Genomic DNA, 14,709 nt, shown 5'->3' on the forward strand with positions numbered 1-14,709 from the left:
GTGGAGTATACCGAGCTAGTTGAGACTACTTGTCTGCCTTGGAATAACACCCCTTCCTTTCCTTCATACACTTCAAATGTGTTAAAATGAAGTGTTGATGGCTTAGCATTTGCTACCAACCTGGTGCTCTCCAGATGGTTTGGACTTCAACTCCCATCAGCCCCAGCCAGTGTGGTTAATGGTCAGGAATGCCAGGAGTTGTAGTCCAAACCATCTGCAGGGCACCAGGTTGGGGAAGTCTGGCTAAAATTATGGGGAGCTGATAATCTCTTTGCTCTTGGCATTATTTCCTTGGTTTTAATTCACAAAATCAACAGAGAGGTGCTTTAGAAGTACAAAGTGCAGTTCGAGAAAGGGTGTGTGTGAATTACTTGCTGATGTAAACTTGGCTCTGACTAGTACATTCCATGACACAACTGGGAGAGGGGTGTTGGGTGACTTCCTCTATAGCTTTCCCGTCCCCCACTCCAAATAATTAATTATTTTCTTTTATAAGGCCTGATACGCTGACTCCCTGCCATGGAGGACTATTGTGAGGACCGAATTAATAAGGGATCCTGCCATTCCATGGCTGTAATGGAGTGGCTGTCTTAATTTATTTATGAACTGTGCCTGAACCATTCCTTTTGTAAAGAATCATTGATATCCTGTCTTCCCCCCAAAGAGCTCAAGGCGACATACATGATTCTCCCTGCTTCATTTTTATCCTCATGACAACCCTGTGAGGTAGGCTAGGCTGTAAGATGCTGACTAGCTCAAGGTCACCCAATAAGCTTCATGGCTGAGTTGGATTTGAATCTGGTTTTGGTCCAACGTTGTATCACATTACCTAGAGTGAACGTGTTGCTGTTTGATACCTTTAGATTTCCTGTTTGGATTAATTTAGGTGCTTGATTCAGAGATACTAGACTGGTCGCTTCTGTGAACTCTCCTTGCCTACCTTGCAATCATAATTTTCAGAGCCCCCATCTTGGGATGGAAATCACATCCTTCAAGTCACCCCAGATTTGGAAAGAAAGGAGCTATGTTTCAGAAGGGGTGTGGGCTCTTGTGGCTGGTTTTGTTTTTGTACTCTACATGCCGATGCTAGCTGAGGACCTGCGAGTAGGCATCACAAAGAATCAATCTGCCAAACCTTTACAAAACCTCTGTTCGTTTTCCTTATGGCAATGCCAAAAACTACAACGTCTTACATAACTGGAGTTCTCACTGTGACGGGCATAGAAAGAATGCAGCAGCAAACACGTTACCTTGAATGCAAATGCGGGTGGTTGTTTTTCCTTTCCTCTGAAAACTCTCAAAGGCTTTAGCGATCAGTGCAAATGAGGTACATTTTCCCTATTGGCTAAGTTGCGCTGATCCCTGAGAGTGTGAGAAACTTTAAAACGTCACCTTAAAGGAATTAGGATTCTACAGCACCCAGCCCTGTGACTTCTGAGTTCCAGCAATTGATTCAGAGACATGGAGCTTCGTTTTTGGCTGCCTAAATTTATAATGTCCCCCAAGAAGGCAGGCTTCATCCTCAGAACTCTTGTGTGAAAGCAATAAAAGTTGTGCCTGGCATAGTAGGTAAAGTGAAACCAAAGCCCTGCTTTGCCAATGACTTTGATTTTCCACATAAGGGAAAACTCTTGAAAGGTGGTGGTGGAATCTTGGAGAAAAACTCATTGTGGGGCTGGGTGTTACTTTGCCTGCCTGGAAAAGTGCAAGCAACATGCATAGTTTCTCAGTCCAGCAGAACATTTTTGGAAATTGGACATAAGCATTGGGGATGTTAAAAAGGAGACATCAGAGGCAAGTGACTGGACAACTTAGAGTAGCTGGTCTGTTGAGATAGTACACTGGACTCTGTGCTCTACTGTGAAACAAAAGCTTCAACCTTTATGAAGATCCTACTCATCCCCTCCGTGTTGACTGTGTGCTGCTCCTAATACCTTTCTCCATCTTTTATTGGGTTCGTTATCTGGGATCATTACCTTAGAGGTGTACAAATCATGCATGGTGTGGAGAAAGTGGGTAGGGAGATATTTTTCTCTTGCTCTCAAAATACTAGAACCCCATGAAGCTGGTTGGTGAGAGATTCAGGACAGATAAAAGGAAGTGCTTCTTCACACAGTGCATAGTCACTTGAGGCACAGGTGAACTCAGTGGCAAAGAGCACCTTTTATCAGCTTAGATATACCAACTGTGCCCTTATCTGGACAAAGATAGCCTAGCTACAGTTATCCAGGTTCTGATAACCTCTTGTTTGGATTACTGCAATGCGTTATACGTGGGGCTGCCTTTGAAAACGGTCCAGAAACTTCAACTGGTTACTAACAGGGACTGGCCGACGAGACCACATCACGCCAGTCCTTTTCCAGCTTCATTGGCTGCCAGTCCAGGTCTGGGCCCGATTCAAAATGCTGGTATTAACATTTAAAGCCCTAAACGGCTTGGGGCCAGGCTATCTGAAGGAACGCCTCCTCCCATATGTACCTGCCCAGACCCTAAGGTCATCCTCAGGGGTCCTTCTCCACGAGCCCCTGCTAAAGGAAGTGAGGCAGGTGGCTACCAGGAGGAGGGCCTTCTCTGCTGTGGCACCCCGGCCGTGGAATGAGCTCCCTAAGGAGGTTCGCTTGGCACCTACATTATATGCTTTTAGACACCAGGTGAGGACCTTTTTATTCTCCCAGCATTTTAACAGTCTATAAATTAATTTTAACTTTGCTGCTTTAAATTTGTATTTTAAATTTGTTTTTTGTATTGCTGCTGTTTTTATCTTGGTTGTGCTTTTATACTGTATTTTATATTATGGTTTTGTACCGTTGTTTTATACTTTGAATTGTCTTAATTTTGTAAACCGCCCAGAGAGCTTCGGCTATTGGGCAGTATAGAAATGCAATAAATAAATAAATAAATAAAATAATAAATAAACTATGGAATTTGCTACCACAAGACATAGTGATGGCCACCAATTTGGATGGCTTTAAAAGGGGCTTAGACACATTCCTGGAGGAGAAGGCTATCAAGGGCTACCAGTCATGATGGCTATGTGCTACTTCTGGTATCAGAGGCAGTAGGCCTGTGTTTACCAGTTGCTGGAGATCACAAGCAGGGTGGTGCTATTACAACCATGTCCTGCTTGTGGGTTTCCTACAGATAGCTGCTTGGCCACTGTGTAAACAGAATGCTGGACTAGATGGACCCTCAGTCTGATCCAGCACGGCTCTTCTTATGTTCTCATCAGGTAGGCATGTAGTGATCTTCCACTCATTGCTTATTAGTTCTTGCATCGCCTGTCCTTACAGTCTAAGAATGTGGCTCTTTTCTAAGATATTTGTTACCATTTCAGCTATCTACTTAACAAGTGAGGCCAAGTAGGCTATTTTCATTGGAGAAAGGAGAATGAGATTGTCTTCTTGCAATGCTTTGCTTCCCCCACCCCCCACGTCATAATCAGAGTTCTTCTCACAAGGAGACATGCATGGTGCCTCGTGCAGTAAGTCCATTGGAACAACTTGGAGGGCAGGGAGGGAAACATACTGCTGAACAATGAACATTTTAGAGACTGCTGTGTTTTTATGTATGTATTTTTTTTGTATGCGTTTTATCGATTTTTTTGACATATTATTACTGATGATGCCTTTTGTTGTACTGGTCCATGACCGAAATAAATAAACTGAAACTGACATTGTAACTCAGACCAAGCTGTTCTGACAAATGGCACAGGGTAGATTTTAAACAAGATCTGGTTTAAAAATTCCAGCATGCTTTAGAGACGGGTGGGCAATCTGTAAGCAGCCCCTTGGCCTAATTTCATGCAGCCCTCAGCCTCATTTCCAAAGCCCTCTGCAAGTGATCAGTTCGGATCGCTGGCAAGAACAGCCTATTCCTCCCTTGGGAGGCCCCTGGGTAGGGAGAGAAAAGGAGAGGTCCTGGCCGCTGCCAGCAACCCCTGAAAGATTAGCCCCAGTGGAATGAAACCCCCAACATAGAGAAAAGGCTGCCCATCCCTGCGTTAAGAGTCTGTACTATAATTTGAGTAATACTGTGAGTGCATGTATTACGATGATAGGAAAAGCAACTAAACAGACAAGCCCTGTATCCCAGAGAGACGCATCCTACTGTGATAAGAATTAACATATTTAGCAACGCAATGAATTAACATATTTAGTAACGTATGTCTGCTTGCACGATGTCTTATGCATGGTGGCCCACATGTGTTTTCCAACATCAAAAAATGCTCCAATAAGTATCCACCCACCCCTCGTATTATTTAGCATAGGGCTTTCAAGCCTTAAATGTGATAATGAGAAGCAGTGTTGGGTGTCTCTCTCTCTCTCCTTCCCATAAAATACCAAAATGGCATGTGGAAGAAATTTCAGCATTGATCCTGAAAACTTTTAATGGGAACAGTTCCTGCCTTCCCTGTGAAAAGCTCTTGTGGGCCTTCTGTTCCTTTGCAAGAAGATGATTGCCAAATGGTCACCTAGAGAAGACTTCCCCCACCCCCGTAAAATTCTTCATAACTGGGATAAGTTCGATGCCAGGGTGAGCGCAGGAAGAAGGTGGGTTGCCATCACAATTGGAAGCCTGGTGGTCAATCCGTTGAGCACTTAAGACAGCCTTTCCCAACCTGGTTGTCTCTTGATGTTTGGTACTACAACTGCTAGGATTCCTGTTTATTGATGGGAGCCGATATCCAAAACATCAGGAAGGCACCAGGTTTGGGAAAGGCTATCTTAAGCAATACAGGAACTAGAATTAGGTGAGTATTGGAAGTCCAATACTCACTTAATTCTAGTTCCTGTATTGCTTAAGATAGCCTTTCCCAAACCTGGTGCCCTCCTGATGCTTTGGATATCGGCTCCCATCAGTCCTAGCAAGCATGGCCAATAAACATGTAATTCAAGAAGCACCACATTACAGGAATGAGTGTACTTCAGCTACAAGGGGTTGATGAGCGAGATGGATTGGGACACCAGGCAATAGGTCAGTGGGCTGTGCTGCAATTACTGGTTGCTTGCATCCTGAAGAAACTCATATGCTCCATCATTGGCTTGGCTTCAGTATCTGCAGAGGGCAAAGTTGTGAAGGCTACTGGGTGTGCCAGCTCCTCCTCCTCCGCTACCCTAGAAGCCTTCAGTGTGCTAATGGCACATTTCACCACCCAGCTGTTGTATCCCTGCCCAAGGAGGAAACAGGAGGCAGGGTGGCCCTGTGAATGACCCGGGAAGGGAAGGCAGCAAGGGAAGGGTGTTTACAATCCACTCTATGGCAGATATTATCAAAAGTCTCAGTTAAACACTTAACGGTGCGTCAGTCTTTGGAAGCCTTGAATTTAAGGATTATGAAGCTAACTGCACAGGGATTGCCTGTTATAAATATGTAAGAAGAGAAAGGCAAAGTGGCAGCTTTTCTTGCATTGGCATGTATACCTTCGCATGCTTGAAATGTCAACCCGCCTTGCTTGCTCCTTGCATCATCTTTGCATTGGGTTTATTTCTGGCTATAAAAGTTCTTGCAGGGCATGCTGGAGGCTGAATGGTCTAGGTCAGCCTCCTCTAAACCCGGCCCACCCTCCAGACATGTTGGACTACAACTCCCACTGCCCGTAACTCGGCTCATAGTCATGAATGCTTGGAATTGAAGTTCAAAATATCTAGAGGATACCAGGCTGGTGAAAGTGGCTTACAAGTTCAGCAGGAAGATAGGGGTTTTAGTTACAACACATCAGGAGGGTTGCAGTTTGTGGGTGTACTCTACGCTACAAAATATAAGAGACCTTGGACAATCCAAATTTTACACCAAGGAGAAGTTGAGTGATGTGACCTTCACAATGCCTCTTATAGGGTATATCCCCTCATTTAGTCTAGTTTTGCTCATTGTGGGAGGCACAGGGACGTGCAAGCTCTGCTCTTTCCTCGCTCCCCCAAGTCCAATTCAACACCTTCTCTGTTTTTTGAGTTTTCAGCAGGTAGGCAATTGCTTGCATCAGCCTTCCCCAACCTGTGCCACTCCAGATGTGTTGGATTACAACTCCCATAATTCCTAACCAGTTATAGTCCAACACCTGTGGAGGGCACTAGGTTGGGCCTACGTTACTTTCAAGCTCACCTTTGCAGCCATATGGGCTACAGACTTGCTTTAAGACATGTACACTGGCATCCTCAGCTGATTTCTGCACTCTGTTTGTTGTGTGTGAAGAATCATGACCTCTGCTGAATGAGGGCAAACCACAGAAAGGATGTGCTGATGGCAAGAGCAAGCCAGTAGCATTGACCTCCAGCATGTTAGGATTATTTCCTCCTTCCTCTGATAAATATCACCATATGCTCATGGTGCATTATATAAATTAACAGGATATTACCCATTTCCACAGTGTCAGGTTGCTGCTTCCCTTCTCCCAGATCTCTTGCTGTTCTGTATGGGCATTATTCAGCTTACACAGATAGGGAAGAGGTGCAGTATTTAGAAGTATTTCTGTTGCTGATAATTTTATGGGCATGCCTCAGAATACAAAGTCCATGTGATCCTCTGCAACCCCAGACCAGTCCTGCAAACAGGACCCACTCTTAAGAAGCAGCGTTTTACGTCTAAGCAGATGCCAGCTCCCTGGTCCTGATTGTAGAACTTGAAAAGAAATTGATGGGCGAAGCCTGAGTGGATAGAGAAATAACTCCAAACCAACTTCCCAATGCTTCTTGTGTTTTTCTCCCCTTTAGAATGAGCTGCGGCCTCGTCTCTGCCAAATGAAGAAGGGTCCCAACGGGTATGGGTTCAACCTCCATAGCGACAAGAACAAGCCAGGCCAGTATGTCCGGGCTGTGGATCCCGACTCGCCAGCGGAATCTTCAGGGCTGCTGCCTCAAGACCGGATTATTGAGGTATGCGTTATGGGGATGCACTGAAGATGGGGGGCATGAAACTGAAACAAGATCACTCAAGGTGGCGTGGAAATGGAGCATGTAGCAGTGCGATTGCCGAGACCGATGTGATCAAGGTGGCTTCTCGACTTCCTGTGATATGCATCTCTATGTTCCTGTTACTTCTAACCAGCTATGTTGTCACCTTGAGTACAGGAGGTCAGCTGTCTTGGGGAGCCTCGTCTCCAGGGCCAAGAGGCCATCTCTAGGGATGCTAGAGAAATCAATTTGTGAAATACAGATTTGTACATCCCTAGCAATCTCCATCTTGGTTTTCCCAGAGGAAATGGGGCCTCCCCTTAGCTTACAAGAGCCAACTCTGATGTCCCTCTGGCTTCTATCATTGCCTCTCTTCTTTCTCCTCTGTGCCAAGAGAAGAGTGAAAGCATCTGCTTTTGAATAAACTACAGCTCTGTACAATGTTTTCCCCCCTTCTGTCTTAAGTCTGGCTAGTTAAAACAAGCCAGATTATCAAACCATGGTTTGTTCCTGGTTTGTGAATAGACCATAGTTTCCTGAATTTGGATGTAACAGGAAACAGCAGATGTTTCTTCATATCGTCTCTTGCAGGCACAGGGAGGGAAGCATGCAAGCTAGAGGCTCCTGTTTGTAACAGAAAAGAATGGTTTAGATCTGAACCGGGCCTATCTCATTCTTGCATGTAGACCCTTTACAACTGGGCCTCGAGTGATCCTGCCTGTGTTCTGTGTCATTGAGTTCTCCTTCATTGACCATAACCCAGAGGACCTTCTCTTCTGCTGCTCCCAGACTGTGGAATAGCTTACTGGAGGAGACTCGTCAGCTTGACAGTCTTTTAGCATTCAAGAAGGCTGTCAAGACTGATCTCTTCCAGCAGGCCTATCCAGTAGAATTTTAGGATATTTTAGGATGCTTTTAGGATGTTTTTAAACCGTGTATAACATGTTTTTAATCAGTATTTTATGTATTTTATGCTTGTTGTTGTTCTCTGCCTCGATCCAACCGGAGAGGCGGGTAAGAAATTTATTATTATTATTATTATTATTATTATTATTATTATTATTATTATTATTATCCTAGCTGCTGCTCTTCTTTTAGTGAGAAAGTTAAATGTGCTTGCAATCCAAGATGGGAAAATTAGCAGCATAGTCTGCCAATGTTTTTCAAAACCATTTCCTTCCCTACCCCTCTTTTAAAAACCAAGATAAATACACTGTCAATTAAATTTGGGAAGTTCAATCCCCGTTTCCTGACTTTGAAGCAGCTCTTGCTTTATAGCTTCTCCTGTATTGTTGCAAACACCTAGAATGGCAATCTGACCTACTGTACTGAAATCTCTTTTAATTTTGGTATATCAGTAGGCGGGTGCTAAAGCTACTCTGTCTTCTGGAACTTCCAGTGTGTGTTGAGATCTTCATGTGCAGCAGGAGTGCAAAATGGATTAATGCAGTGTTTTAGCATGAGTGAGACCCTTTTGCCTCACTGTTACTCTCTTGCCTGGTAAAAGGGCCCACCTGGCTGCTGTAGGCATTTATCAGAAGAATAGGTACCCGGAAGTTCCATATCCACGTTGTTTGCTAAAAATCTTGGAGATGTTGGAGGGAGTCCCAGGTAATTTATTAAAGCACCATCAAACAAAACAGGTCCCTGCCCCGATGAGCTTGCAGTTTAAAATATGTCATGAGGAAGCAACAGGAGAGTAGGAAGTTGGGAGGCAAGGGTAATGTGGGAGGTGGAAATATACATTCAGTTTCGTTGAACTTCCGTTGTTCTCCTCTGCTGAACGTAAGCCTAAAGACTGAACTTCCTGTAGAATGAAGTCATTCCACGGCCCTGGCCCACAGCTTAATAATCACAACAGTATCTATTGGATAGTGGTACTTTAAACAGGCCAGCCCCTTTTTAAGGACCAGAGGAGAAACTTCCTAGTAATCCAAGGTTGAGGAGCTATGGCTGAAAGACGCCCATGTGGGTCAGGTTGTGGGAATTGAATACAAACAGAGCTCCGTTATTGGGTCACTTAACTCAAAAGGCTTGTGAACTGCTGAACTAGAGGAAGACCAATGTATTAGTTGCCCTGGCACCAATTACAGCCAGATCTTTCATGCCGGAGCTGTTCAGGGATTAGCAGAGAAGCCAGCAAAACCTCATTAAAACCAGATTTTCCTGAAGCGATTAGCACAGGATTGCACAAGCAAAGCTGCCGGGTGTGTGTGGCCAGAGATACACACAAGCTAGATTGCAGGCCTGCACCAGGCATGTGACGTTGTGTACAAACTGTCACTGAGACTACCTGGTGTGTGTAGACTACAGAGGCCAGGAGACATATTTTTAGTGTAAGTTAAGCATGCTCGTCTCTTCTTCTCTCTAATCACTGCAGCCATATCATCTATCTCCCTATCTGTATTTTTATTCTGTTTCTGTACCACCTTCCTGAAAACAACAAATGCGGTTTACAAAAAGGTCAGAAAATAAAAGCAAATTAAATAATAATAAAAATAGTAAAACATTAAAAACACCCTTAAGAACTGTAACAACTAAGGTTGTGCAGGGACCCCCAACCTGCTTCGGAGGCCGATTCGGAGCTTCCGAATTGCCTCCGACCCACCTCTGCCCCCTTTGGATTGGACTCCCCCACCCCAAACCTGGCAAGCCACCTGCCGGCCAAGTCGCCAGGACTTACCTGACCCATCTACTCATGAATGAGAGCCACCATTGTTAAGGAAGATGGGGGCTCTCTATTGTCCTAGGTCTACTGTTGCAAACGACAGCAGCCGTAAAGGTTCATTTCTGGAATTGGGCCAGAGTGCTCCCAACCCACTCCAGACCATTTCAGCCCGATCTGATTTTGGAGTGAAGCAGTCCGAATTGGCCCACTTTGGTCCCGGATTTGGTCCAGAATCCAAGCGGTCTACAGCTCTAGTAACTACCATTTTTAAAACCAAGTTAAAAAGTTGTGTCTGGTCCCCTGAACGCAGGGGGAGAGAGTAGAGACCGGTCGCAACTCCAAAGAGAGTGCATTCCAGAGTTTGGGAGCAGCACAGGAAAAAGCCCTTTCCCTTTCCAGGTGGGCCTCTGCGATCAAGGAGGGTCTTCAAACTTGCTCTATCACATCTGAGCAAGATCATATGTGACAGAGCTTTTTCTCTTCTCTCTTTCCTTTTCTTCCCTGGTACATGTGCTGTTCCGTCAAACGTTTTCACCACCACAAGCGAGATAAGGTGTATCATTTCCCGCGTGTATACAGAGGCCTGAGTGACTCCTGTGCTTACGAAAGCACATGAAGCTGCTTTAGTATTAGGCCAGTGGTCGGCCTATCCCAGAGCTGCCTCCTGACAGCAGCTTTCTAAGATTTCTTGGGTGATCTTTCCCCGACATCCCCCCACCCCCAATCCTTTCAACTGGAGATGCCAAGGACTGATCCTGACACTTTATGCACACAACACTTGTGCTGTTCTGCTGAGCCACAGTGTGAAAATTTGTTGCTTGATTCTCTCTTGTTCCTAGAAGTCCTAGGGGTGGATCCAGGTGAAACCACCTTCTCACCTAGTAGAGACCAATTTGCAAGCCCCCTCCCCCCCCATTTTATCTTAAGACTCTGACCGTGATGCAGACTTCACATGACTTCAACATCAAGTCGGCTTTTTTTCTCCTATTCTCCCCGCCCCCTTTCGTTGCATCTTGCCTGATAAAGAGAGCTGAAAATCTTGAAAGTTTGCATTGTTTTATGACTTTTGAACTGGCCTAATAAAAGTGTTACACTAATATGGATGTTGGCATTTTTCTTACGGCCAATGTCGCTGTCTTTGCTTTCAGTCTCACAAATGTAGCTTTTTGTCCCTTATTCGGTGGCTACTCGGATCTCCTAAACTTTTTCTTGTACTCAGATGAAGCTTTTCCTACAGTCCTCAGATTTACTGCATAGGCAGACCAGTGGACAAGGATGTCACATTGTTATTAACCACAGAATGCAACTCTTCTTGTGGGTCTGGAAACTGATAGTAGCCCAGTTTCTGGTGATGCTCATTACGAAGTGTGACTCATTTATCCCACTTGCAATTAATGAAATGGGCCGCAGAAATTGATGTCCAAGTTAAAGTGTCCAAACTCCACACCCAGTGAGAATATTTTGCACCTTCTCTTTAAACTAGAGCTACTTTTGTGGTCTCATTCAACTTCTGTTGTTCAAGTCAAACTTGCTGGCACTTGGCAGATAGGTGTGAATGCGTGGGTTGCTGCTAATATGAGCAAGAGTTAACAGGATAGGTCAAAGATCAGAATTGGTGATATCCAGTTCCAGCCCACATGGAATTCGAGTTTTCATTATGCTGCATCCAGTGCCCAGGCTCATTTTGGTCCTCCTGCTTCCTTCCAACCACATTTCCTCCTGCCCCGCCTGCTGAGTCAGACCAGGTCCTGGCTTCTGAAGATAACAACCAGGTTGTGGCTCTGGTGACTTCTTGTTCCTGGTCAAAACGTTCTCAAGGCAACTTCTCCGAGAAGCAGAGAAACCTCAAGCACACTGGTTTCCAATGATAAAAGAAATAATCTGCAGCAGACTCTTGTGGCCACATTTCCTTCCTTGAAACTTTGGATGGAGTAGAACTTGGAGAATTATTTATTTATTTATTTATTAATTACACTTATATACCGCTCCCATAGCCAGGGCTCTCTGGGCGGTTTACAGAAATTCTAAAAATTGAGGTAAAAACAAGTATACAAAATTTAAAACCCTAAAACACAGAACATACACACATAAAGCATTAAAAACAGAGTGCTAGTACAGACCAGGACTGAGTTTTTGCCAGGCCCAAAGTGCCAATGGTCCCAAGCTCTTGATCAGGAGGACGACTTCAGGGGAAACTCCGTAAATGTTCCAGTGGTATCCCATGCAATCATGGAGGCAGTTCAGATATTTTCTAATTTGGTGCCAACATGAAGGGCTTACTTCTGAAGGCATTGGTCTCCATGTAGAACAATCTTCTGGGATGCACAGAGCAGCCCTAGAACCTTACCATGAAGAAGCCAGGCGTAGCTCAGGGGTAGAGCACTTCCTTTGCATGCAGAAGTTCTCCAGTGCAATCTCCAGCATCTCCAGGTAGGGCTAGGAAAGAATCTTGCCTGAAACTCTGGATAGCTGCCAGTCAGTGTTGACAATATTGGGCTAGATGAACCGAGGGCAGCTTCCTACCCTTGTTTCATGTAGCTTCCTGTGTGACTGTGCTCATCTTATTTTGGTGGTTCTTGGACTATTGTGAGAGACCCTGTGGTTCCCTGGAAGCCTATGGGGGGGGGGGGTCTTTAGTGCTAGGATTGGTAATGGCGGTTATGTTTCCCCAAGGAGATCCTTTGAGGAATGTGCTTCTTAGCACATTCCTCATGGTCCTCTGCAGCATGGCAGGTGCTCGGCCGTTCTTCAGCAGATATGGGGTTTTTTGGGAGGTGCCCTGAAGTGGAGGGAGAGTTTTAAACCACTGCTGTCTCCACGTTGACATGGATGACTAGAAATGTGAACAGCCCATGGGAAGGCTCAAGAACAGCCTTCCCCAACCTGGAACCCCTCCAGGTGCGTTGAACTACAACTCCCATCATCCCCAGACACCATGGCCAGTGCCGGCTAGGGATGATGGGAGTGGTAGTACAGGAGGACATCGGGCTGGGGAAGGCTGCTCCAGACTTATGCATGCTATCAGAGAGCAGAAAGAAAATGTTAGCCATAGCTGCAATCCAGGGCACTTAAAGTTTATGTAGAATCATAGTTGTGACGACCCCGTGATGCTGGACAAACAGACTGAGCGATGGTGCCTGCTGCTTTTGCTGGGGGAGTGGCACAGACTTTTACAACATCGCACAGCACTGCGGTAGCCACGCCACTAATAATTGTCATGGGACAGATATCAGGACCTCTGACTAAGGCAGCCTACCCCAAGCTGGAGCCTTTCAGATGTGTTTGATAATCCCCAGCTGCCCTAGCAGCCTATGGGAGCTGTAGTCTGTATCTGGAGAGTGCCAGGCTGGTGCTGGCGAAGGCTTATCTAAGGTGACACAGCCTTTCTTGGCACCTTGTCTATCTGTTTCTCCGTGTGGGCTCAGTACATGTTCTTCTCCTGGCAGGTGAACGGAGTGTGCATGGAAGGCAAGCAGCACTCGGACGTTGTTTCGGCCATACGATCCGGTGGAGATGACACCAAGCTGTTGGTGGTGGATAGTTTAGCGGACGACTTTTTCAAGAAGTGCAATGTCATCCCTTCTGAAGCCCATCTGAAAGGTGAGGAGGCATCCCTTTGCCATAAGAGTAGGGATGGGGTGGGGTTGAATAAGAATCTCTTTCCCACTTGTGTTTTCGCATTGTGCTAATGGCCAGTAAGAGGTGCTACCTCCTGCCTCAAGGGTCCAGTGCCTTATCTTGGGGCACAGGAAGGAGGCAAGTGACAGCAGGACCTCCCCAGTCTCTGTTTGAGTGTCTTTTCCCACCAGGGATAGGATTGTACATGCACACATTCATGCAGCCCCAAGCCAAAAGGTTGTGCACCCTTGATTTAGAATTACTAATGCAGCATACCATGGCAGATGGAGTTATTGTTTGCTAAATGCTAGTGGCTAATTATGCTTTTCGTTATGTTTATATCCCACACTTTTTCCTCTTGCAAGGAACCCAAAGTGGCTTAACTAGTCTTCCCCCTCTCTATTTTATCCTCACAACAAGCCTGTGAAGTAGGTTAGGCGGAGGGTTTGCTACTGGCCCAAAGTCACCCAGCAAGCTTCGTGGCCAAGTGGGGACTAGGACCTGGATCCTGTGTCCCAGACCAGCACTGTAACCGCTACACCGCACTAGCTCTCCAAGCTTCCCCCAATGTGGGCCCCTCCTGGTCACCAACTCCCATCAGCCCCAGCCAGCATGGCTAAGGGTCAAGGATGATGGAAGCTGTAGTCTAAAACATCTTGGAGGATACCACATTGGGGAAAGCTAGGCAAATGCAACTTGAGTTGGGTGGCTTATTTTGCCTAAAATAAAATATTTACAGCCCCCTCCTTCCATTTAAACTGTGGCTTCCAACAGTTCTTAAAAACAATTAAAAATGACCTAAGTAAAAATGGAATTACCGCAGCACTCAAAGACGGGATTGCTCCATGGTATCGTAAGCCTCTGTAAATGGACTGGTCTTCACCTGGTGCTATAAAGAAATGAGACTTGGAAGCCAGTTTCCTGGGGGTGGGGAGTATTCCAGAAACAGGGCACCACAATCAAAAAGGCCCTTTTTCTGATTGCCAGCTGCTTAACCTCAGGAGGCCCAAAGAAGGCCTTGACCACTTGGGCATGTTCATGTGAGAATTGATAATCCTCTTGTGCATGCCATCTCTAACGTGTTTGGAAGGCAGGGGGAGAAATGCTTTCCCACTCTGGAACCGGAGTTCCTTTAACTGGAGAGACGCCAGTCATGTGGATCTGGGTTTTCATGCTCAGCATTTGCTCTGGGCCTCCAGTGCAGGGATGGGGAATGTCTGGCCCTCAGAAGTTGTTCGCCTGCAACTCCCATCATTCCTCAACATTGGCTATACTAGCTAGGGCTGATGGGAATGGCAGTCCATAAACATGTGTAGGGCCTCAGATTCCCCACCACTGCTCAAGTGCTTAAGAGGCTCAGAAATGAGAAGGCGTGCGAAAGCACCCAACGCTAACTTGATTTCTAAGCCGCTTGCAGGTCGTCCAAGAGACCAACTCTGGGTTTGTTTATTTATTTATTTTGCAACGATGGCTCTAAGACTCCTGGTTTGCACAGCTACCTAAGACTGAGCTAGTGTGTGGTTTTTTCTCCACATT

At 45.7% G+C, this 14,709-nt stretch overlaps 1 protein-coding gene across 1 annotated transcript in view; it reads left to right on the forward strand.

The window, feature by feature from the left end:
* The window catches only part of NHERF1 (NHERF family PDZ scaffold protein 1), a 56,355-nt gene that overhangs the window by 31,692 nt on the left and 9,954 nt on the right, over window positions 1-14,709 (forward strand). Inside the window, exons 2-3 of the mRNA XM_063120247.1 lie at window positions 6,708-6,869; window positions 13,002-13,155. Coding sequence (XP_062976317.1) covers window positions 6,708-6,869; window positions 13,002-13,155 — 316 coding nt within the window. The remainder of the gene's footprint in view (window positions 1-6,707; window positions 6,870-13,001; window positions 13,156-14,709) is intronic.

The sequence above is a fragment of the Elgaria multicarinata genome, chromosome 3, assembly GCF_023053635.1.
Source record: "Elgaria multicarinata webbii isolate HBS135686 ecotype San Diego chromosome 3, rElgMul1.1.pri, whole genome shotgun sequence".
NCBI classification, from domain to species: Eukaryota; Metazoa; Chordata; class Lepidosauria; order Squamata; family Anguidae; genus Elgaria; species Elgaria multicarinata.